Source organism: Trachypithecus francoisi, unplaced genomic scaffold (assembly GCF_009764315.1).
Source record: "Trachypithecus francoisi isolate TF-2019V2 unplaced genomic scaffold, Tfra_2.0 Lachesis_group2, whole genome shotgun sequence".
Taxonomy (NCBI): Eukaryota; Metazoa; Chordata; class Mammalia; order Primates; family Cercopithecidae; genus Trachypithecus; species Trachypithecus francoisi.
This window is the reverse complement of record NW_022681465.1, coordinates 114,435,573-114,460,638: the sequence shown is the minus strand read 5'-3', so window position 1 is coordinate 114,460,638 and position 25,066 is coordinate 114,435,573. Positions and strand designations below refer to the sequence as shown.

The window sequence follows — 25,066 nt, the reverse complement described above, 5'->3', positions numbered from 1 at the left end:
GAAACTGCGTGGCCCTTCATCATCCTTTTTTTTTTTTTTTTTAACTTTTATTTTGAGATAATTGTAGATGTACATGTAATTGTAGTAAATAACATCTGTGTACCCTTCATCCATTCTCCCCCAGTGGTGACATCTTGCATCTCTGAGTACAATCTCACAACAGGAAATTGGCATTGATACAGTCCACCAACCTTATTCAGATGCCCCCAGCTGTATACACACTCGTTTGTGTGTTTAGTTCTGTGCAATTTTAACACACTTGTAGATTTGTGTAAAGCATACAAAGGTCCCTCAAGCTATTCTTTTGTAGTTACAATCACCTTCATCCCCCCATCCCTAATGCCTGGCAACCATTATGGGTTCTCCATCTCTATAATGTTGCCATTTCAAGAGTGTTACGTAGATAGAACCACACCGTATTAAGCTTTTGAGATGGACTGTTTCACTCAGCATAATTCTCCTGAGATGCATCTGAGGTGTTGCATGTGTCGTGGCCTGTTCGTCTGGGTTGATTACTGAGTTGTGTTCCATGACGTGGACGTACCCCAGCTCCTTAACCTTCCACCTACTGAAGGACTTTTGGATTGGTTTCCAGTTTGGGGCTGTTACTAACCAAGCAGCTGTGAACAAGGATAAATGCCCAAGAGAGTGCCTCCATACTTCAAATGAAGCGAGAGTTGACCAAAAAAAAAAAAAAAAAGGGTCCTCCAGGAAGGTCCTTCAGGAGATACTCAGGCCCCACTCTAGAGAAAAGAAGAGGCAGCTGGACACGCATGTTTCCCCCCATATGCAGCACGTGCCATCTCTCTCCTAAACACTGGATCTGGGCTTCAGGTGCTGAAGAGCTGGCACATTCCTTGGCCTGTAAAAGGTCCTGTAGGGCCTCTGATACCAAAGTATGGGGACCTGTTCCTTCGTGCAGTCCCCAGTAAGTGGCAGGAGGCCCAGTCACAAAGCCCTCCCCTTTGAGCCTGCCCCAAGGGCTGGGAAAGGGGATGGCGTGGGGCTGCCCATCTGAGGGTTTCTCTCTGGAGGCTGGACCCCCTCCCCCTCAGAGTCATGCCAAGCCCCATCTCTTTCAGGGAGACCAAGGACAAGATGGAGCTGCTGGGCCTCCGGGGCCCCCTGGACCTCCTGGGACCCGGGGCCCTCCTGGCGACACCGGGAAGGACGGCCCTAGGGGAGCACAAGGCCCAGCGGTAAGAGAGGGCCTGGAGCTTGGCCACACAGAACTTGACCAAAACCCCAAATCTGGATTCCAGAGCCAGCCCCATCCCCATTTCTGTCTCTAGTGCAGACCCCATGCCAGCCTTAACCCCAATCCAGACACTGAACCTGGGCCCAAACTTAACTCCAACCAAGATCCAACCCCAATTCAGATCCTGACCCTGACCCCAGACCCAAACCCAGCCCTAACCTCAACCCAGACCCTTATCCCATTCGAACCTTAAATCTAACGCTAACTGGGTCTCTGATCCCAATCAAGACCTTGACCTCAAACTCATTCCCAAATCCTGGTCTACACGCCCAATTCAGACCCTAACTCTGACCCTTACAGACTCGGACGCTGACCAAACCAACTCTAACCTCAAATAGACCCAGACACCCTAAGCTGACCTTAGTTGCAATCCCAGTCCCAATCCTGACTCAACCCTGAGCCGGAGACCCTTCTGGGGGCACTCTCTCTGCAGACCTTTATCAGCCCCTCCCCTCGAGCTCCCCAATATAGTATCTCAGCCTCAGCTTTCCTCCCAAGTGTCTCCAAAGCCTGGAGGCCAGGCCCCATCCTACTACCCCTTTCCCTAACCCAGAAACCCCAGCCTGCCCTTCCCTCTAGTGTGGAGCCCACACCACCACCAGACTGCCACCAGGGTCCCCCCGAGTCAGATGGATCCCCCACCAAACTGCCACCAGCTTCCCCCAGGACAGCTACTCAGTTGGCTCATCCATTACTTGTCACGCCAGGCCAGTGGCTCCCCCAGCCTAACATTCTCTTCTGTGGAGTGGGGACAGTGATACTCGCTCTTCAGGTTTGGCGAGGATGAAATGAGACAATGTACTTAGAGCCACAGCCCAGGGTCTGGCCTGAGATTTGGGCTCAGTTCAGTGTGACAACCTGCATCCCTCACCGCTGTCCCCTCACATGTCCGCAGGGCCCCAAAGGAGAGCCTGGACAAGACGGTGAGACGGTCAGTATCCAGGGCATTCCAGAGGCCTGGGCTGGCAGGACTGTGGTTCCCAGACCTGGAAGCCCTTTTCCCACACACGCTGACAGGAGGGTCACGCGCACGTGTGTGTGTGCACACCTCTGCATGTACATGTCTGCATGTGTGTGCACCCCTGTGCACCTGCCCCTCCACCCACCCTGGGGAAATGGCCAGGCGAGACACCAGTCGGGGGGAATTCCAGGAGCTCCACATTCCTGTGTGGAGGCTGTGGTGCACTTGCCACCGCCTGAGCCCTAATGCAGAAGCTGTCCCAGGCGTGAGGAGTCAGGCCTAGGGTGGGCAGCTTCAGCCTGCTTCTGGCGGCAGCCCTGCCTCCTGCTCTCTGGGATTGGAGTCACCTTTTACAAAGCCAGGATGCTGAGAAGGACAGGCCCAGGATCAGCCTCCAGTATGACATGTAACACCTTCTTTTCTCTTGTTCCAGGGCCCGAAGGGACCCCCAGGGCCAAGGTGAGTGCTCCTCATTCCCCATGCCCCTCCCCGGATCTGGTGGGATGGACTCGCCCACCACCACCTCCTTTCTCTTCCCCGCCCCCCCCCCACAAAGCCAAGGCAGTAGGGTCAGGAGACCAAATTCCCAGACCATGGGCAAGTTACTGCATCTCTCTGGGCCTCAGTTTACTCATCCGTTAACTGGAGGCACAGTAAACCTTTCCTGCCTTTTTCACACTGAGTTGTGAGAGTTGAATCATAAAACACATTAGCTTTTTGGCTTCAAATAGATTTTCCTTCTTTTTTATTTTTTATTATTTTGAGGCAGAGCCTCACTGTCACCCAGGCTGCCGTGCAGTGGCACGATCACAGCTCACTGCGACCTCCACCTTCTGGGTTCAAACAATTCTCCTGCGTCAGCCTCCTGAGTAGCTTGGTCTACAGGTGTGCGCCACCACACCATGCTTATTTTTTATATTTTTAGGAGAGGCGGGGGTTTCACTGTGTTGGCCAGGCTAGTCTCGAACTCCTGACCTCAGGTTATCCATCCACCTTGGCCTCCCAAAGTGCTGGGATCACAGGTGTGAGCCACCGCACCTGGCCCAGATAGATTTTATTTTTAGAACATTTTTTGTTTCACAACAGAACTAAACAGAAAGTACAGAGTTTCCATATCCCCCTGCCCCGGCCCATGCCCCCGCTCGCCCGCTATGAGCACCCCCACTTGTTAGAGATGATTTGCCTGCATGGACAGATCACCATCACCCAGATGCCGTAATTCACATTAGGGTTCACTCTTGCTGTGGTACTCTCTGGATTTCGACAAATGTGTGTTGACAAGTATCCACCACTGTGGTGTCATGGAGTATTTACCCTGCCCTAAACACTCTCTGTTCTCTGCCTGTTCCTCGCTCGTTCTCCCTAGCCCCTGATACCACTGATCTTTTTTTTTTTTCTTTTTTTTTTTGAGTTGAAGTCTCGCTGTTGTTGCCCAGGCCGGAGTGCAATGGCACGATCTCGGCTCACTGCAACCTCCGCCTCCTGGTTTCAAGCAATTCTCCTGCCTCAGCCTCTCAAGTAGCTGGGATTACAGGCATCCCCCTCCATGCCTGGCTAATTTTGTATTTTCAGCAGAGATGGGGTTCCACCATGTTGGTCAGGCTGGCCTCGAACTGCTGACCTCAGGTGATCCACCCACCTCAGCCTCCCAAAGTGCTGGGATTACAGGTGTGAGCCACCGTGCTCGGCCACTGATCTCTTTTCACTGTCTCCATAGTTTTGCCTTTCCCAGAGTGTCATCTAGCTGGAATCAGACTGTGTGTGGCTTTTTTGATTGGCCTGTTTTACTTAGTAATACACATTGACCTTTCATCCATGTCTTCTCATTCCTTTTTACCACTGACTGATAGTCCATGTCTGAGTTTATTATTTATTTAATGATAAGCCACAGTTTATTTACCTATGCACTCACCTACTGAAGGACATGTTGGCTGCTGCCAGGTTTTGGCAATTTGGAGTAAAGCTGACGTCGGCATCCATGTGCAGGTTTTCATGTGGACGTAGTTCTCCACGTGTTCTCCACGTGTTAGCGGATCTGGCCCCCTGCAGATGCGAGCTCTTTCATCTTTGCCCTCTTTGGGGAGGATGTGAGTGGGGAGGAGGGCTCTGGTCCTCCCTGACGGAAACGGAGCCTCTGGCCTGTGGAGGAAGGATGGGAAAGCTGCTTAGCCAGTGCCTCGTCCTCCAAAACCCTCTGAGACTGCAGGAGTCACCTCCCCGCTTTGAAGAACAGTGCCTTGCCCAGGGTCGTTGAGCTTGGGAGCGAGCGGCTCAGAAGTGGAATTCAAGACTGCCCGCCCCAGCTCTCTGAAGCACTCAGGGGTCTCTGGGCTGGCCGTGGGCATGGGTCATTCTACCCGAGGAACAAGAGGCCTGGGGTCCGGGCCACACTCCTACGGCTCTCACCTTGCTCTTGAACCCCCCATTGCCTCCCCCAGGGTGAGCCTGGAGTACCTGGAAAGAAGGTGAGAGGGGCTGATGGAGGAGCATCCGGGTCAGTGTTGGGAAGCGGCTGGAGAGAAGAGCAGGGGCTGGGATGGGGATGGGGATGGGGATGGGGATGGGGATGGGGACAGCATGGGGTGGGGTGGGAGCCAACCCACAGGGAAAGTGGCCTTCTCTTCCCCAGACCTGAGCCCTCACTGTGGGTGGCTGCCCTGTCCTCGCTCTCCGTGAGGCCAGAATTCATTTTACTCATTCATTTATTCACTCACTCATTCTTTCCCTTCCTCAAACACATCAAATTCATGCCCACTTCAGGGCCAAGCACACTAGTTCTCAAAGTGTGGTCCTGGGACCCACCCCAGACCCACTGAATCAGAGACTCTGAGATGGGGCCAGAGTTGGTTTGACCAGCCCCTGGTGCCATGATGTGAGCTCAAGCTTAAACCACTGAATGAGTGTTATCCTCTCCAGCCTCTTCTCCTGGGCCAGCCTCCTCCTTCACCTCATTCAGGTCTCAGCAAAACCCTCCCCCAAGGCCAGCAGGCGCACTGGCTCACACCTGCAATCCCAGCACTTTAGGGGACCAAGACAGAAGGATCACTTGAGATCAGGACTTTAAGACCAGCCTGGACAACATGGCAAAACTCCATCTCTACTAAAAATCCAAAAATAAATTAGCCAGGCGTGGTCACAGGCGGCTGTAGTCCCAGCTACGCTGGAGGCTAAGGCTGGAGAATCACTTGAACCCGGGAAGCGAAGGTTGCAGTGACCCAAGATTGCACCACCGCACTCCAACCTGCTGGGTGACAGAGTGAGACTCGTCTCAAAAAAACAAAAAAAGACCATCCCGGACAATACACCAAGACCTCATCTCTACTAAAAATCAGAAAAACCAGTCGGGTGCAGTGGCATGCATCTGTTGTCCCAGCTACTTCGAAGGCTGAGGTGGGAGGATTGCTTAAGCCTGGTAGGTCGAGGCTGTAGTAAGCTATGGATTGTGCCATTGCACTCCAGCCTGGATAACACAGCAAGACCCTGTCTCAAAAACTAAAAAACTGGGCCAGGCGCCGTGGCTCATGCCTGTAATCCCAGCACTTTGGGAGGCCGAGCCGGGCAGATCACGAGGTCAGGAGATAGAGACCATCCTGGCTAACACGGTGAAACCCCATCTCTACTAAAAATACAAAAAACTAGCCTGGTGTGGTGGCGGGCGCCTGTAGTCCCAGCTACTCGGGAGGCTGAGACAGGAGAATGGCGTGAACCCAGGAGGCAGAGCTTGCAGTGAGCCGAGATTGTGCCACTGTACTCCAGCCTGGGCGACAGAGCGAGACTCCATCTTATGAAAAAAAAAAAAAAAAAAAAAAACTCTCCCATCTTCTAAGAGACCTTCCCTGGCCACCTGCTGAAACAAGCTCTCCCTGCAGTCCCTCTCTGCCATGCCATCCTCTTCTCTTCTCAAAACAACTCCACTTCCTGACATGGTGCCTAGAATTTATTTGCATGTGTGTGTGTATATATATATATGATAGGATCTCACTCTGTCACCCAAGCTGTGATGCAGTGGCATGATCACAGCTCCCTGCAACCTCAGGCAGTTGTCCCACCTCAGCCTCTCAAATAGTTGGGACTACAGGCGTGTGCCACCATGCCTGGCTCATTTTTTATTTTCTGGTTTTTGTAGAGATGGAGTCTTGCTCTGTGCCCAGGCTGGAGTGCAGTGGCTGTTCACAGGTGCCATGATGGGGCACTACAGCCACAAACTCTTAGGCTCAGGCAGTCTCCCCGCCTTGACCCACCAGACTGCTGGAGTTAAGGCGTGAGCCACCGTGCCAGCCAACCTTGTGTTTATTTGAACGTTTCTTTTCCCTTGGCCTCCTCTGACTCCACCTGAGCAGGGACCTCAGCTGCCTGGCCCACAGGGGGAATGAATGGATGAATGTACCCTCATTCATCTGCCTATCTGTTCTTTCTGCAAATGCCAGCCCTGGGCTGGTGGGGTCAGGCGACACAGAGAGATGGATCTGACCCCACCTCTGCCCTGGAGGGGCAAGGAGGGTGGAGAGGAGCTGCCTGGTACCATGTGCCGGTGCAGGTGCCAGGAGCAGACTGGTGTACTGGGAAGCCCAGAGGAGGGAGGGGCCCACTGGCCACCTGAGGGTCTGACCGGCAAGCCCCAGGTGTCCTCTCCTCAGGGCGACGATGGGACACCAAGCCAGCCTGGACCACCAGGGCTCCCTGGACCACCAGGGCCCAAGGTGAGTATCTGCCCCTCCCCTCGTGGCCCTCTGCCCCCACCTTCCATGGTTCCTGTCTGCCTGGTGAAGTCCCTACCCTGGACCTTTGGCACCACAAGGTCCTAGGCCAGTGCCCAGTGCAGGCCAGAGAGAGGCAGAGGAAGGCCCTGGCCCCACCACACAACAGGCCTAGCGTCTCACCCAGTCCGTGTGTCTCCCTGACTCCCTCAAGCCCTCTTGTTTCCATCTCAGGGGCCTCACTTTCTGCCGTGTCCCCAAGCCAGGAACTGGGTGTCATCCTCACGCCTCACTCCCCCAACCCCTCACAACAGCCACCAAATCCTGGCCAGCCAGTCTCCAAAGTACCCCTTGAGCCCCTGAGCTGCCCCAAGTAAGTGCCAAGGCCCACACCCGAAGGTGGCAGCCGTGGCCCTGTGTCCCCTGGGCTAGCGAGAGCCCTGAGGTCCATCTGCACACACCCCCCATGGACTCAGTAACAATTTGCCAGGAGGCCTAATCGCAAGGCTTCAGGCAGCCCCAAGGCACCCGCCACATGCCCTCTCACACTTGCTTTCACTGCAACTGTTTCTATTTCAGGGCGAGCCAGGGAGCGAGGGGCCTCAGGGCGAGAGTGGCGTGAGCGGTGCCCCAGGACCAAAGGTGACGTGAGGGCTTGCTGCTCTGGCACCCGTGGGCCCTGCTCAGACCGGCACCCAGTCGGGAGTGGGAGACGTGGTCTCAGCTCTCGTTTGCCCTTTTAAGTGAGGAGTCCCAGGAGGACCTGGCCCAGGGGTCTCCTTCAGCACTGTCGGAGCTGGTGTGGGGGCAGCAGTGGTGAACCTGGACGAGTGGCAAGGCCTCCACTGGTGCCCAGCTCTGTGGCCCACTCACCATGCAGCCTCCGGCTCTTGGACACCAGCGTCCCCATCTCTACACAAAGTGATGTCAGAGGAGGGTCTCGCAGGCCCTTCCGGGAGCCCCATTCCTGGAGTGCTGTTCTCATACATTCAGCTGTGAAGGCTCCAGCACTTGGGCCCTGGGCCCTCCTGGGAAGAGGGGACCGGGAGCAGCGTCGTGGGAGGCGTGTTTTGGCTTCACACCTACACCGTGTGTCTCCACAGGGGGAGCCTGGCCACCGAGGCACGGACGGAGCTGCAGGGCCCCGGGTAAGCTGCCATCTCTCAGGCAAGGCCTCAGGGACGAGATCTAGGGCCCCCATAGCTTCAGAAGCCCCTGTCCCCACAGAGACCCCAGAGGAGCAGTGGAGCTACAGGAACTGGGAGTATTTTACTTTTTAAACTAATGTATTAGTGATTTTTGAAAATTCATAGTACGTGCCTTTTTGGGTAAAATGTTCAAATATGGAAGTATAAGAAGAAGAGTCCCGACCCGTTCTTATGAAGCCAGATCTCTCTCAGTCCCCTCGAGCACATGCCCATCTAAATTCCTTTCTTTTTTTTTTTTTTTTTTTTTTGAGACAGAGTCTCGCTCTGTCGCCCAGGCTGGAGTGCAGTGGCCGGATCTCAGCTCACTGCAAGCTCCGCCTCCCGGGTTTACGCCATTCTCTCGCCTCAGCCTCCCGAGTAGCTGGGACTACAGGCGCCCGCCATCTCGCCCGGCTAATTTTTTGTATTTTTTTAGTAGAGACGGGGTTTCACCGTGTTAGCCAGGATGGTCTCGATCTCCTGACCTCGTGATCCGCCCGTCTCGGCCTCCCAAAGTGCTGGGATTACAGGCTTGAGCCACCACGCCCGGCCTAAATTCCTTTCTTTACATATTCAGACACAGGTCCTCCGTTTGTCCTGTGCCTGATGCTGGCGCAGTGGGCTGGGCCTTGCCTTTTCCCCACCCCACAGGGAGGTTTGTCCCTGCCACCAGGAGCACAGCGCCCCAGCCCACCCCAGATCTTTTGTGACCAGCCCCTAGCAACATACCTTATCTTTAGGGTGACGTCCAGGATCCTGGCCTCAGCTCTGTCTCCTCATGCTGCAGGAGGCTGGTTTCTTCCTCCAAAAAACAGGATCTGAGCCCCTGCCTGGCTGTGCAGGTGGTGGGGAGCGGGAGAGGGTTGGATTAGGCAGCCAGTGAGCCAGGCTGTTCTGGGCAGGCTATGACTGGGGACCTGCCTTGTCCCTGGGGAGGGCTGGCAAATGAGGCCCAGGCAGGGGTCTCCAGCCTGCACAAGGGATTGGCTCCGGTCTGAACCAAAGTGCTCCCCACCCTTCACCGTACCCCAAGCAAAGAGCAGCCTGGGTGGGGAGTGAGGCTCACGAGGGGAGGGCTGGCCAGCAGCCTTGTGTGCACATGTGAGTGTGCACGTTGGGTGTGCAGCATGGGCATGGGCACGCTTACGTGCACCTGTAACCAGGCAGGAATAGGCATGTGGGTGCGTGGCGTGTGCAGCCTCTACCAGAGGCTGGGAAATGGAGGCACAGGGGCCAGATCCAGCCTGCTCATTTTTTTGTGTTTTGGAGGGTTTGGGGCTTCTCTGTGTGTTGCCAACATTTAAAAATCTGAAGAGCGTCACATCAAAATCAGGCTTTCTGTTTTCCCCTGAGGACTCGGGTCAGGCCTGAACGCCCACATGACGGCAATTCTAGCCGCCCCTCAGCTGGACCAGGTGGAAACAGGTCCCTCAGCTGGCCCCAGCGCCCGCCTCCCCTTCCCTCCCATGCTGGGATCCACACTGGGGAGGGGCATGCGTGTGGCCTGGGTGACAAGGCTCTTCCATTGCTTTATCTCTGGGTGTGATGCAGGGACAGCTGCCACTTCACCCCCCAGCGTAGCTCTTCCCTGAAATTCTTACCCTTCTTCCTGCCTCAGGGTGTCCCAGGCCTCAAGGGCGAGCAGGGAGACACAGTGGTGATCGACTATGATGGCAGGATCTTGGATGCCCTCAAGGTAGTGTTCCTGGTGGGACCAGGATGTGCCTTAGATATGATTTTCCTTGGGAACAATAACTTCCTTTGTGATTAATCCCGCACTTTTTTACACAAGGGACTCGAGGCAGCTTAGCACAAAGACCCCAACCGTTCCTAGGTCCGATGTGGAAATCAGGGCTATGTTGAGACGGCCTCAGAAAGCCCCTGTGAATGTGGCCCATGTGGACTGAGCTCCCTAGAGGCCAAGTCAAAAAGGGAAGCTTCTCGCTCAGAAGCGGGAGCCAGAGCATTTCCTGGGTCTGTTCCCACCGGTGTCTCCTGGGACCTTCCCAGAGGACACTGGGTGGAGGGGACACTGGGTGGAGGGCTAGGTCTTCTAATGATGTAATGGAGAGGATGAGAGTGGCAAGCCCGGCCCCCGGAGTCTTGGGAGATGTGTGACCCCCGAGCCCAGTGGCTGGTAAACTTGGGACTTACCACCAGTGGAGAGAGGCACTGGGTGCCAGCAGCTCATGGGTACCCCAGAAGGGAAGTGGGTGAGGAAGGAGTGGTCACCAGAGATCAGACCGGGAAGGGGGCCCTGGCCCCACCTGAGCATCATTTCCAGTTATGTCCCACAGGCTTTGGGAAAGTACAAGTTGGCAGTAACTGTGGCACCCACCCCCAGGCATGCATGGTGTGGCATGGCATGGCATGGCAGGCAGACACATGCATGGTGTGTCCCAGGCTGACCGAGCCTATGAGTACAGGGAGTTGGGAGATGGACTTTGTTTTGTTTTGATTTTTGTTTTTGTTTTTGAGATGGAGTTTCACTCTTGTTGCCCAGGCTGGGTGTGATCTCGGCTCACTGCAGCCTCCCCCTCCCAGGTTCAAGCAATTCTCCTGCCTCAGCCTCCCAAGTAGCTGGGACTACAGGTATGCACCACCACACCCGGCTAATTTTTGTATTTTTAATAGAGACGGGGTTTCACCATGTTGGCCAGGCTAGTCTCAAACTCCTGATCTCAAGTGATCCTCCCGCCTCGGCCACCCAAAGTGCTGGGATTATAGGTATGAGCCACCACGCCCGGCCAGAGATGGGCTTTGGATGCCAGACCGAGATGCTGACTCAATTTGATGGGCAGCAGGCAGCCATAGTCCACATAGTCCATGCAGGGGATGATGTTAAAAAAATAACATGCCGGGTGGGTGGCTCACGCCTATAATCCAAACACTTTGGGAGCCTGAGGCAGGCGGATCACAAGGTGAGGAGTTTGAGACCAGCCTGGCCAACATAGTGAAACCCTGTCTCTACTAAAAATACAAAAATTAACTGGGTGTGGTGGTGCACACCTATAGTCTCAGCTATACGGGAGGCTGAGGCAGAATCACTTGAACCCGGGAGGCGGAGGTTGTGGTGAGCTGAGATGGCACCTCTGCACTCCAGCCTGGGCAGCAGAGGGAGACTCCATCTCAAAAAAATAAAATAAAAAATAAAAACATATTGGGGAAGGCTAGCTAGGGAATGGTATGGACAGTGAACAAAAGCGGGTGTTGGAGCAGGTAGCAGGGGGACCCCAGGCAGGGAGGTCCTGGGCCTGGGCCTAGAGAAGGGTGGATAAGATGGAGGCCAGGTGTCTCAGTGGGACACCAACAAGAAGGGCACAGGATAGGGAGGCGGGAGGTGGGAGGGGAGAGACCTAGAGCTTGTGGGGCAGGGGCTGGGCAGGATGCAGTTTTACAGAAGGGAGGGGAGGGGAGTGTGGAGGCTGAGCAGGAGGCCTGCAAAAAGTCTGGGTCAGGACAGGAGCTTAAGAGTGGGGTCGGACCTGGACACACTGGAGACCCCACCCCTACCTGCGAGACTGAGGAACTCCCTACGTCCAGCAGATAGCAGGCAGTGGAGCCAGAGGGTCAGAGAGCTCATAGGACAGTCAGAGAGGGTGGTGCTGGGCCACTGTTGGGGATGTCATTCTTGGCAGGCCTTGAATGCCAGCAGGGGATTTAAGCTTGCTTCGAGAGGCAATAGGGAGCCAAAGCAAGATCTTGAGCAGGGGAGCATCGTGACGAAATCTGGATTGGGGCAGAGAGCCGTTCATGGCAGCAGACACCTCCTGGCCTCCCCCAAACCTGGGTAGCCAGATAAAGCCATGCACAGTGTGGCCTGACCTGACGGGAAGAAGTGGTCCCCGAGGACCCTGCCCCTGCTCAGCTCAGCTGGACGGGGACTTTGTTCCAGGTGGGGAGCTGGGCGGGCAGCAAAGGGAGGCCCTGCCTAACCAATGACACTGACTGGCTTCACTTTCACACACAGGGGCCTCCCGGGCCACAGGGGCCCCCAGGGCCACCAGGGATCCCTGGAACCAAGGTCAGTGCCAACACAGCTATGTGGTCCCCCAAGCATTTGTCTCCAGCGCTCACCTCCCACTTCCTGTCTGCTCTGTGATCCTCTTCCACTTCCCTCCTGGTGTCCTGGCTTCTGAGAGCTCAGAGAAAGGGCCTGGGCTTCCAGGCTGAGTGCCTTCTCCCTGGGCTCTGTCTAATCTGGGAGATTTCCCTGGGAAGCCTCATTCATACATTTAAACTGAAAAATCATGCAGCTATAAAAAGGAATGAAATCCTGTCATTTGCAGCCACATGGATGCAGCTGGAGGCCATTATCCTAAGTAAATTAATACAGAAAAGAAAATGGGCTGGGTGTGGTGGCTCACACCTGTGAATCCCAGCACATTGGGAGGCTGAGGCAGGTGGATCACCTGAGGTCAGGAGTTTGAGACCAGCCTGACCAACACAGTGAAACTCTGTCTCTACTGAAAATACAAAAAATTAGCCAGGCGTGGGGGTGTGTGCCTGTAATCCCAGCTACTTGTGAGGCTGAGGCAGGAGAATCGCTTGAACCTGGGAGGTGGAGCTTGCAATGAGCCAAGATTGTGCCATTGCACTCCAGCCTGGGCAACAAGAGCAAAACTCCATCTCAAAAAAAGAAAGAAAGGGAGGAAGAAAGGAAGGAGAGAGGGAGGGAGGGAGGGAAGGGAGGGAGGGAGGGAGGGAAGGAAGGAAGGAAAAAAGAAAACCAAATACTGCATGTTCTCACTTAAAAGTGGAAGCTGAGCCGGGTGCGGTGGCTCACGCCTGTAATCATAGCACTTTGGGAGGCTGAGGCGGGCAGATCACCTGAGGTTGGGAGTTCGAGACCAGCCTGACCAACATGGTGACACCCCATCTCTACTAAAAATACAAAAATTAGCCGTGTGTGGTGGTGACTGGCACCTGTAGTCCCAGCTACACGGGAGGCTGAGGCAGGAGAATTGCTTGAACCTGGGAGGCGGAGGTTGCAGTGAGCCGAGATCACACCACTGTACTCCAGCCTGGGACACAGAGCAAGAGTCCATCTCAAAAAAATAAAAATAAAAAGTGGAAGCTGAACATTGGGTACACACAGACACAAAGATGGGAATAATAAATACTGGAGATTCCAAAAGGGAGGAGGTGGGAGGACAGGGATTGAAAAACTACCTATTGGGTGCTATGTTCACCACTTGGGTGACAGAATCATTAGCAGCCCAAACCTCATGATCATGCAATACACCCATGTGGCAGCCCTACCCGTGTACCCCCAAATCTAAAACCTTTCTAAAAGCTATGAATTTTCCCGTAAGCACTGCTTTAACTGCATCCTACAAACCTTGATATGTTGAATTTTATTTTTATTCAATTCAACCTAATTTCTAAGCTCTCTTTTGATTTATTCATAGATTATTTAGAAATACTTGGGGATTTAGAAATACTTGGGAGATTGTTTTCCAGACATCTTGCTTTTTTGTTTGGTTTTATTTTTTTTCATATTTAATGTATCCAGCTGACCAGATATTTTATTAATTTCTTATTTAATTATTATGTGGCCAGGCACCGTGGCTCACGCCTGTAATCTCAGCACTTTGGGAGGTGGAGGCAGGTGGATCACAAGGTCGGGAGTTCAAGACCAGCCTGGCCAATATGGTAAAACCCTGTCTCTACTAAAAATACAAAAATTAGCTGTGCGTGGTTGTGCGCACTTGTAATCCCAGCTACTTGGGAGGCTGAGGCAGGAGAATTGCTTGAACCCAGCAGGCGGAGCTTGTAGTGAGCTGAGGTTGTGCCACTGCACTCTAGCCTGGGAGACATGGCGAAACTCTGTCTCAAAAAAAAAAAGTATCTTGCAGTTAGAGAACATATTCTTTTTTTTTTTTTTTTTTTTTTTTTTGAGGCAGTCTTGCTCTTTTGCCCAGGCTGGAGTACAGTGGCGCCATCTCAGCTCACTGCAACCTTTGTCTCACGGGTTCAAGCAATTCTCCTGCCTCTGCCTCCTAAGTAGCTGGGATTACAGGCCTGTGCCGCCAAGCCCAGCTAATTTTTTGTATTTTTAGTAGAGAGGGGGGTTTCACCATGTTAGCCAGGCTGTCTCAAACTCCTGACCTCAGGTGATCCACCCACCTCAGCCTCCCAAAGTGCTGGGATTACAGGCGTGAACCACCATGCCCAGCCAGAACATATTCTTTTTAATACAACATTGATCTTTTTAATGTATTAAAACTTGTTTTAGAGTCAAAGTGTTCTTTCTTGTTGAATGTTTTATATGCACACAAATTAAATGTATATTTAGCTGCTATTGGGTGTAGTGTTTTATAAGTATCTACTAGCTAAAAATAAAGAACTGAAAACCCAGCCCCTGTGCCCACATACCAGTCCGGTGGATGGACAGCTATGCACACCCTGTGACCTGTACCATTCGTTCGCATCCTGCCCGTTTGTCTCAAGAGAAAGAGCCAACAGCTTTGAAGTCAGGCAGATCTGGTCCTGGCATCGTTGTTCCTGGGCTCTGTGGCCTGAAACCAGTCACTTAACCCTCCAAGCCTCAGCACCCGAATCTGTGACATAACAACTTACTGGTGATAGCCATGGGCTACATCTGCTCGTGATGGACTGAAGAAACAGAGGAGGTGGTGGGTACTGACCCACCCTGGGCCGGGTACACAGTGTGTCTTGGCCCTCTGGCTGCTGACACCTCTCTAGGAAAGGAAGACATAACCCCTCTTGCCATCTGTTTCCTTCCAGGGTGAGCTTGGATTGCCTGGTGCCCCAGGAATCGATGGAGAGAAGGTCTCTGGGCCTTTCATTTCCTTGGTGATGCCAGTGCCTGGTATTGGGCTGTGTGTGTGTGTGTACAGAGTTAAAGACCATGTGTGAGAGAGGCAAAAATCATGGATTCTGGTGCCAGGCCGCCTGTGTGCAAACCCTGGTCTGCCCTCAGGTCCCGGGCAAGTTGCCTGCTCTGGGGCAGGGCTAAGTAACTCTGTATGGAGAACACTCAGCACAGTGCCTGGCACGTGGTGAAAAGCCATAAAAGCTAAGAGCATCACTGCCATCGTAGGTATTGCCCCAGTTCTAGTGTGTGTGTGTGTATTGGTGTGTGATATCCTATACAGACGTAAGCATATTCACGGGGTCACTGGCTATTTGAGGGTGAGTCTTTCCCACTGGGTCCGCAGTGTGTGTCTCATCCTGGACGTTATGTGATTGGTTGAATGGAGGGATTCGGTGGCTGGAAGAGTTTGTGGGGTGGGGAGTCCCACCACTAGCTTCTGAGGTGTGAGCACAGAGCAATGTAGCCCCATGAGTGCCCCCAGAGGGGCAGCTCCAGGCTCACATGCTTCACCCGTCTGCCCCTAGCCCCTGCCCTCCACTGCACTCAGCTAAGGCTCCCAGCCACTGTGGCTGGAGGTGAAGCCCCACAAAGAGAAAGTGGGGACCTGCCATGAACTAAGCTCTGGGGACCTGCTAGGGTGGGGAAAGGGAGAGGACCTCCTAAGCCCCACTAATCCCTTGTTCTTGTGGCTTTCAGGGTCCCAAAGGACAGAAAGGAGACCCAGGAGAGCCTGGGCCAGCTGGACTCAAAGGGGAAGCAGGCGAGATGGGCTTGTCCGGCCTCCCGGTATGTGACTGGGCTGGGCCACATTGCACCTCCTGTGTGGAAGCCCCGTGCTGTGGGGAGGCCAGGGCGTGCCTCTGACGGCCCCTGCAGTCTCAGTGCCCAGCCGGCCGGGGACACTCTAGGCTCTGGGCCAGCACTGCCCTCTTCTCTCCCGGCCTCCACTCCTCATCTGAAAGAGGCCTTCCGCCTGCCTCAGAGGGCAGCTAAAATCAGGAGGTGTGGCCATGGAAGCGCATTGGCCAGATGGTTATGCCACGTGCTCTGACCTAAGCTGCCCAAGTCTGCATCCAGCTCTGGGCAAGCAACCTAACCTGAGGCCTTGGTGTCCTCACTTCCAAAGTGGGGTGATCATCCCCCTCCCTCAAGGGCGTGCGTGGCTGGGCTGACAGTGGTGGCTGGCACACAGCAAATACCCACTGTTGTCATCCTCATCATTTTTGTTGTTGCTTTTGTGGCCCAATTGGAAGAGCCACCAGGTGTTACGCCACGACTGGGGCATCCACTGTCCATCCCTGATGATCACTGGGCTAGAGGGGGCACTGGGGTTTGACCCCGAGGTCTTTGCTTCAGAGCCCCTGGTTGTTCCCTACACCCCAAGAAAACAATCTGTGCAGCTGCTCGTGTGCTCTCTGAAGCCCACGCTGCTGACTACCCAGGGCATGGTCCATGGATGCAGGGAAAACTTCAGTTGCAACAGCTAACTGAGGACTGCTCCCAGAAGCCACATGGGGGAAGGAAGGGAGGTCGCTAAGCACCGTGGGTGGTGATGTAGGTGCTGGACACAAAGGACTCACAGGCCATGCCGTCCTGCAGGGCGCTGATGGCCTCAAGGGGGAGAAGGGGGAGTCGGCATCTGACAGCCTACAGGAGAGCCTGGTAAGGGGGTGTGGGGGGTCAGGGCTTCCCCCAACACCCAATCCAGGCTGAGTGGGGACCCTGAGCCTTGGGACAAAAAGGCCACCTGGCCTGAGCAAACTCAGGGCAGTAGGGGAGGGAGAGTACGGGGAGCGAGGCCCCTCTGAGAAGCCACAGGCCAGCTGCCACCCGCTCACCAGACTCTGCCCTCTGGGGGCAGGAAGGAGATTCTCGATCCAGCAGTGTGCGATGAGCTGGGGTGCGGGTGGGTGAGGGTGACAGGCGGTGGGTGACTAACCTGTCTCTCACCCTCCCTAGGCTCAGCTCATAGTGGAGCCAGGGCCCCCTGGCCCCCCTGGCCCCCCAGGCCCCCCAGGCCCAATGGTAAGGACGGTTTGCTTTGGTTTGGTTTGAAGCAGCCAGGAAACCAGGAGGTGGGATGGGGGCTAGTCCCAGAGCCGTGACCCAGGAGAGTGCGGCCTTCTCCAGTCAGGGAGGGGCACATGGGCAGAGGGCAGAGCCCAGGACAGGGCCCCAGGGGCCAGTGAGTGGCCGCTGCAAGAGGGTCCGGAGCCAGCCTTCTCACCTGCTTCCTCCTCCTGCAGGGCCTCCAGGGAATCCAGGGTCCCAAGGTGAGTGGGCATAGCCCCCTCTACTGGCCTCAGACTCACCGCCTGGGCAGTTTCTAACAGCCTTGCCAATGGGCAAAGCAAAGGGCCTGATGCTCCGCCCTGGCCCATCCCTGAGTCTTCCCAGTACCTGAACGTCCCAACTCCCCAGGGCATAACCTCCCTGATGTCATTGGGGCCAGTGCCCCCTCTCCACCCTTGGGGCTCTCTTCTCCACCTCCTCCCTCTGCCCAGAACCCCAGTCTGTACCTCTCTCCTCCTCGGGTCCACCACCCACTGTTTCTACTGCTTGTCCTCTTCTCCTTTCTCTGTGCCTCTCAGGTCCATGCACTGTCCCCACCTTTCCCCATCCCAGCCCGCCCCACACACATCTGTCTCTCAGCTGCCACAGCCTGAGCACAAAGTCTTGGGCTTGGTGTATATTACATAATGGAGTGTTGCCTGCTCTTACATTAAATCCTCGAGTGTGGGCTGCCCGCATGCCCTGCTCCAGGGAGGCAAACACAGACGGGGAGGCCATCTGGCCTCACTCCTTGTCACACCACCCTCCTGGCACAAGCACATCTCTGCTTCCCCAGCTCAGAGGCCAGATGTGGGATTGAGAGTCATGGAACCCCAGGCCTGAGCCTGCAGCCCCACCAGATGCACTGCTTCTGGTTCTGTTTTCTCTTAAGACCACCACAGTTCATGTTTCAAAGAGGCAGCTGCTATCAGGGACAGGGTCCAAGGCTTGCCACAGAAGCCTGATGGGGACCCAGCTCTGCTGCCTCCCACTGTGTGGCTGGGCCCGTCCCCGCCCCCGTCTGCACCTGCTTTCCTCATCTTTGAAATGGGTGTGACCGTAATCACCTTCCATGGGGTTGAGAGAGCCTGTTCGGGAAAAGGTGCAATGTGCATGGCCAGACCTCCTCCTGATCACCCTCACCAGGGAGTAAGCTGGGGTCAGGTCTGGTGGAGCCTGGATCTGTTCCTCTGTCCACATCCCAGCTCCCTTGCAGTCTCCAAGCTTGCCTGTCCTACTCTCTGTCTCACCCCTTCCCCTTGACTGATTTCCCTCCTTTGCCTCCAGGGCTTGGATGGAGCAAAGGGAGAGAAAGGCGCGTCTGGTGAGAGAGGCCCCAACGGCCTGCCTGTGAGTCTCACAAGCCTTGTTTGTCCCACAGGTGTTAATTCCTGTAACTAGCATGCCTCTTGACTCACTCCTTTTCTATCCAGGGGCCAATTGGCCCACCGGGCCTTATTGGGCTGCCAGGAACCAAAGGAGAGAAGGTAACCGCTTCATTCAGAACCCCCTCTCCAACTATGGCCACACGGTCATGGTGGCGCTCAACCCGGGGACCCCAACCCTGTACCTCACTGGGTCCCTGCACTTCACAGGGCCAGAGTTCAGGCTCTGTGGATGCCAGGTCTGTCGTGGCTCCATCTATGCCTGCGTGGTTGGTGGGTCTCCTTGCCTCCATGTCTGTGGCCAACCCATGGGGCTGGACTTCCCAGCAGTGGCGTTCCCAGCCCCCCTCCCCAACCCCTCTCACCCACTCTGTGTCTCTCCTCAGGGCAGACCCGGGGAGCCAGGACTAGATGTAAGTGTCTCATCATCACTTTGAGTAATCGGGTGCCTCTTGTGTGTATCTTCTGCCCTCATGCAGTAACCTGATCTGGCTACTCAAGTGTGATCCCCTTCCCCAGGGCTGGGACTGCAACTGACTGGTTCCCCCTGTGTCCCCATTGCCAAGTCCAGTGCACAGCCAGAGTAGGTCCTTTGTGGATAGATGAATGGATGGATAAAGGATGGATACATTGGCAGATGGATGATGGATGGACAACGGAGGATGAATCGATGGATTGATAAATGCATAATCGCTGCAGGATTGATGGATGGATGGATGGATAAATGGATAGATGGGTGAATGGATGGATGGATGATGGATGAGTGGATGATGGGTGGGTGGATGATGAATGGATGAGGGATGGATGGGTGGATGGATGATGGATGGATAATGGAAGAATGATGGATGCAGGGATGGAGGATTGAATGGACTCATCCATCCATTCATCTGTCTATCCATTATGGATGGATGGATGGATAATGGATGAATGATGGATGGATGGAGGGGATGATGGATGATGAGTGGATGGATATATAGATGGATGGATGATGCATTGTAGCAAGGAAGTGAAGAGAGCAGTGAGGAACCCGCTGCAATATCGTGACAGATAACAAGGCTTTAGCTAGAGCAGTAATTTGAGAAGAAGAGGAAGGGAAGTATTAGCCCAGGCTGATTATATCAAGTCTCTCTGGTAGCATACATAGAAAACATAGTTTAAACTGGCTTAAAATGACTCATAATTGAAAAATCTGGAGGTTCAACACATGGATCCAGGGCTCAACTGTGTCAACACAACTCAGCCTTTCACCCTCTCTTGTCCGCTTTCCCTGTGGAAATCAAGTTCCGCGTGGTGGTGAGGTAAAGCCAGCAGCTCAAGACTATCATCCTCCCAGGCCCAAACTAAGAAGAAAGAAAATTTGACTCACTCCAGTGTTCTACAGGAAGTCTCACAGGCTCTCCCTGGTCCCAGTTAGGTCAACACTGAACTGTCACTTGACCGTAGGAATGCAGTGCCCTGACGAGTCAGACCATGGACTGGGGCGGAATCAATGGGTTGTGAGAGAGGAGGTTGTTCTCAGGAAAATCAGGTAGCTATTTTGAGGGACATGGGACCAGATGCAGGGCTGCAAGGACTCTGGTGTCCACCCTAGACTTTAAAAAGAGAACATTACCGGCCGGGCACGGTGGCTCATGCCTATAATCCCAGCACTTTGGGAGGCCGAGGCGGGCCGATCATGAGGTCAAGAGATCTAGACCATCCTGGCTAACATGGTGAAACCCTGTCTCTACTAAAAATACAAAAAATTCGCCGGGCGTGGTGGCGGGCGCCTATAATTCCAGCTACTCGGGAGGCTGAGACAGGAGACTGGCATGAATGCAGGAGGCAGAGGTTGCAGCGAGCCAAGTTTACGCCACTGCACTCCAGCCTGGGTGACAGAGCAAGACTCCATCTCAAAAAAAAAAAAAAAAAAAAGACAACATTACCTGGGAGAGCAACTGGAGGAAGGAAAGGAAGAGCTGTAGCTTGTGTTTCTGACTGGGAGGGCTGGGATCCATTGATGGGAAGGGAGGGGAGAGGACAATGCTGAACCAACTGCAGGCTCTGGGCCCAGTTGGGGGTGGAGCTAAAGAGACTCCATACCACCATGAATGTGGCTACAGCTGCCTTCTAGGAGGCCTAGTGCTCAGGGTAGCATCTCAAAGCCATGCCCACCCTGCTCTACCTGGCAAATGCCAGGCCCCTCCTCAACCCCAGCAGGCACAGCTGTAATAAGGACCGTGCTCAGAAACTCCCTTTGACCCCCTACCTGTGATAGAACAGCCCTTCCCCCGAGAGTCCCACCAACCCTGTTTCAACCTCTGTCACTGAGCGTTGACTGTCATCAGCACTCTCTTGCCTGCCCCGTTACACATGAACAAGGGAGCATGTCGAATCCAATTCTCTTTTTTAAATTGTTTTCTTTCTCTTTTTTTCTTTTTCTTTTTTTTTTTTTTGGAGATGGAGTCTCACTCTGTCACCCAGGCTGGAGTGCAGTGGCACGATCTCGGCTCACTACAACTTCTGCCTCCCGGGTTCAAGCGATTCTCCTGCCTCAACCTCCCAAGTAGTGGGGACTACAGGTGCACGCTGCTAGGCCGCTAATTCTTTGTATTTTAGTAGAGATGGGGTTTCACTGTGTTGCCCAGGCTGGTCTCGACCTCCTGAGCCCAGGCAATCTGCCCGCCTCAGCTTCCCAAAGTGCTGGGATTACAAGTGAGAGCCACCATGCCCGGCCTCTTTGTTTTTTGAGATGGAGTCCTGCTCTGTCGCCCAGGCCAGAGTACAGTAGCATGATCTCGGCTCACTGCAACCTCACCCTCTCAGGTTCAGGCAATTCGCCTGCCTCAGTCTCCCAAGTAGCTGGGATTACAGGCACGCACCACCACACTCAGCTAATTTTTGTATTTTTTAGTAGAGATAGGGTTTTGCCATGTTGGCCAGGATGGGTCTCAAACTCCTGACCTCAGGTGATCTGCCCACCTCGACCTCCCAAAGTGCTGGGATTACACCACGCCCGGCCATGATGACTCCAATTCTCTGCCCCCAGTGTCCAGCCAACAGCCCAGTTCCTAGTGGATGTTTAGCCACCTTGGTTGGGTGGATGGACAGATAGATGAATGGACAGATGGCTTTTGAACCAAGGGCACAGAACAGAGGTCACCATTTCTCATCCCATCAGACAGCGACATGACTTCCATGGTTTCCAGGGTCTCTGTCCCCAGCCAAGCCTAGACCAGCGCCAGCTGCCTCTGTGATGTCAGAGAAAACCCCTTGCCAGCAGCTCTGCCTAAGTGTTGATGTCCAGGGACTACTTTGGAGCAAGCCCAGCTGGCATCCTAAATGCATGCTCTTCCTACCTCAGCCTTGTGCCCAGCAGTGTATCACTGCAGCTGGGGCTGGGCCGGCGTGTGTCACGAATATGCAGGGGGTGGGAGTGGGCGTGTGGATGGGAGAGGAACAGAGATGAGCCGGTAACAGAGGTGCAAACCTCCAGCCTCATTTTCGGGTTTAGCCTCTAATCCTTTTGTCAGGGTTTTCCTGGACCCCGAGGAGAGAAAGGTGATCGGAGCGAGCGTGGAGAGAAGGTGAGGGCAGCTGGACGGGACTGGGGCAGGAGGAAAGGGGGAAGGAGGCAGGTGGGAGTGGAGGCTCAGGTGAAGCAGGCAGAGAGAACCCGGGCTGGGCAGGTGGGCGGGAGGCAGGGGGAGGCTGACCCCAGGCGCGTCTCTCGGAGAGGTGTTGGAGGTTCCTGAGCCTGGCAGCAGATGGCCAATACCACCATCTCCCCTCCTGCACAGGGAGAGAGAGGGGTCCCCGGCCGGAAAGGAGTGAAGGGCCAGAAGGGCGAGCCGGGGCCACCGGGCCTGGACCAGCCATGTCCTGTGGTAGGTGTCGGAGGAGGGCCCTGCCCCCAGGTCTTTTTGGCCTCCAACCATGGTCAGACCAACATCTTCCCTGTCCTCAGAGCTCAGCTGCAAGTCCCAGAGGCCCCACTGGTCACGCACCAGCCTTGCTCACTGTCAGAGCCACTGCTGCTGCTACTGCCATCACCAGGGTTCCCCTTGCTCTGGTCCTAACCACCCCCAACCATGGGCATGGCTCAGGGAACCCAGCCACTCTGTAGAGACGGAAGCCCCGCCCCTCATTGTTCAGCCCCAGGACAGGCCTGGCTTGAGTAGGAACCCATTGTGGGCCATCTTGGGCTGGAGATGGACAGGGTCTAGACAAGGAGTGGAGGGGCTTTACCTGGAGTCGTCAGTACCATCAGCGGTGCCCTGGGAGGGGCTGGACCCTGAGGAGGGAACCAAAGTCAGCACAGGCACACTGCTGCTGGGGACGGAGGCAGTGAGTTCCCAGCCCCCCGCTCTGGCTGCCTGGGGTCAGAGTCGGGGTCTGACTCCCACTGGGCTTGAGGCCAAGTTGGGCTGAACCTCAGCTTCCCCAAGCATAGACGGTGGGACCACTCTGACCTCTCTTCCTGGCTGTCCCTTCCCTTCCTTCATCCTTCCCAGAAGAGTCTCTCTGGGCTGCGGCAGCAACTCCCTCTTCCCCACATCCCCTCTACCTGCCTCCACACCCTTCCTTTACCTCCTTCCCTGCTCTCAGTGGCCCGTAGTAGCCCACCAGCCCGTGTCCAGTGCCTGAAACAACCACAATTCAAAAGTCAGTTCCCTTTATTTCTTTCCGGAGACAGAGTCTCACTCTGTCGCTCAGGCTGGAGTGCAGTGGTGCAATCATGGCTCACTGCGGCCTCAATCTCCCACGCTCAAGTGATCCTCCTGCCTCAGCTTCCCGAGTAGCCAAAACTACAGGCATGCACCACCATGCCCAGCTAATTTTTAATTTTTGTAGAACTGGGGTCTTACAATGTTGTCCGGGCTGGTCTTGAACTCCTGGGCTCAAGCGATTGTCCCACCTTGGCCTCCCAGAGTGCTGGGACGATAGGTGTGAGCCACTGTGCCCTGCCTAGTTCCCTTTTTCTAGAAAGTAGGGAGGGTTTACATGTCACACTCTTCCAGTGGAGCTCAGAAAAGACAGGAAAAACAAAACAGCTGGGTTTTCATACTACAACTGGACAGATACTCATACCTGGCCACTCCAGCCACGGGAATGGGGAGGGGGGCCTTCCGCGGGGATGTGTGCAGGCCAGCCTCAACCTCCAGTGGTGCCAGAGTTAGAGACCCCCTCCCAGACCTATGGCCTCTGTTCCTCAGTGTCCTTATCCCTGCAGTGGGGGGTATCCCTCCCCTCGGACAGTTTTGAGAAGTCAGTGAGAAAAGGACTTGAAGAGGAAAGTGTGGGGACAGCAGGGGCAGGTTGGCCCAGTCCTGCAGCTCCAGCCCCTGGCCCAGGACTCCCCTCCAAGTCAGTAAGCCCTTGTCTCCTTTGAAACAGGAGAATCCCACCTGCAGAGGCCGGAGAGGGGCACCAGGCTGGCGGGGCCCTGCGAGGGGCAATGGACCATGCCCTGCGGTAGGCGGTCTGGCCTGCTGTGTGCCATGTGCCGTGTGCTGTGTGGGCCTTTGGGGCAGCCAGGGCCCCGGCCTTCCTCGCTTCTGCCTTCCTTTCCATTCTGCCCTCCTCCTCACTTTCCCTTTGGTCCCTAGCCTGGTCCCCTGGTGTACACATGGGAATATTCCGGGGGATGCCCAGTGTCTGAGGCGCATGCCTGTGCTTTGGAACAGAATGACATGTTTTGTGCCTTGGTGTCCCTGATAAGTTAGTCTTTGTTCCTCTCCAGTTTCCCCACCCTTCAGGCTGCCCGAGGAAACCTAGACCCTGCTTATGTCTGGCTGCTGAGTGGGCACCACAGGTGCCACTAGACAGCCCCACCCCACGCCCAGCCCCAACCCCCAACAGCCTGAGCCTGCCCTGTGCAGGGCTAGCACAGACTGAAGCAGGATGCCAACTCCTGGCCATCCTTAAAACCCTCCAGGAGCCATTCCTGCCCAAGGCCTGAAAGCTCGCAGGCCCCAGGGTGAGGAGCCAGAGTCACTGTCACATCAGGCAGGAAGCCACGCGGCTCTCAGCAGGACCCAGGCCAGCCTGTGCATGCCTGGCACAATGCCCATCCCTTCCTAGTGCCCTCCTGTTCCTGCCCACTGCACAGCAGTCCCCACAAAGCACAGAGGGAACACAGGACAAGCTCAGTCAGAGGCCGTCATGTCCCCATGACCCCACTACCTGGGTGGACAGAGGAGGCATTGTGGCTCTGCCTCAGTGGGGCCCAGCAGCCTCTCACATGGCAGCTCCCTGACCTGTACCTCCCTACAGACCAGGGGAGGGTATGTGGGGTGTAGAGGAGCTCCCCAGGCCCCATCCCCATCACTGAAACCGTCTTCCTTTCCAGGGCCCCGACGGACTGCCTGTGCCTGGCTGCTGGCATAAGGTACCTTGCAGGGAAGAGTCTCCAGGGCAGGCTCGGGGGAGGCAGGGGAGGGTGGCGGAATGGGGAGGGCCCTGGAGCCTAGGTGCTGTCACTCAAACCTCTGGGTGTCTGTGGCTTCCCTCACAGTGACTGAAGAGCCAAGTTTCCCATCATGACCCTGGTTTTGACTCTCCCGTCTTGCAGCTGAGGCGTGGGACTGTGGTCCTGGGTGATGGTGCATAACCCACCCTATGGGTCACATGGACTCAACTGACACCTGGCCCAGGCAGAGCAAAGCCATCAGTGCCTCCTGGGATATTGTCCAAACAGGCTCAC

General features: G+C 55.1%; 1 protein-coding gene across 1 annotated transcript in view; it reads left to right on the top strand.

The window, feature by feature from the left end:
• Nucleotides 1-25,066, top strand: part of COL23A1 (collagen type XXIII alpha 1 chain) — a 365,686-nt gene that overhangs the window by 339,398 nt on the left and 1,222 nt on the right. The window contains 20 exon segments of the mRNA XM_033180209.1: nucleotides 1,083-1,199; nucleotides 2,154-2,189; nucleotides 2,653-2,682; nucleotides 4,658-4,684; nucleotides 6,857-6,919; nucleotides 7,496-7,558; nucleotides 8,020-8,064; nucleotides 9,722-9,799; nucleotides 12,074-12,127; nucleotides 14,854-14,898; nucleotides 15,641-15,730; nucleotides 16,544-16,606; nucleotides 16,904-16,969; nucleotides 17,191-17,217; nucleotides 18,284-18,346; nucleotides 18,430-18,483; nucleotides 18,768-18,794; nucleotides 21,894-21,947; nucleotides 22,161-22,247; nucleotides 24,713-24,751. Coding sequence (XP_033036100.1) covers nucleotides 1,083-1,199; nucleotides 2,154-2,189; nucleotides 2,653-2,682; nucleotides 4,658-4,684; nucleotides 6,857-6,919; nucleotides 7,496-7,558; nucleotides 8,020-8,064; nucleotides 9,722-9,799; nucleotides 12,074-12,127; nucleotides 14,854-14,898; nucleotides 15,641-15,730; nucleotides 16,544-16,606; nucleotides 16,904-16,969; nucleotides 17,191-17,217; nucleotides 18,284-18,346; nucleotides 18,430-18,483; nucleotides 18,768-18,794; nucleotides 21,894-21,947; nucleotides 22,161-22,247; nucleotides 24,713-24,751 — 1,128 coding nt within the window.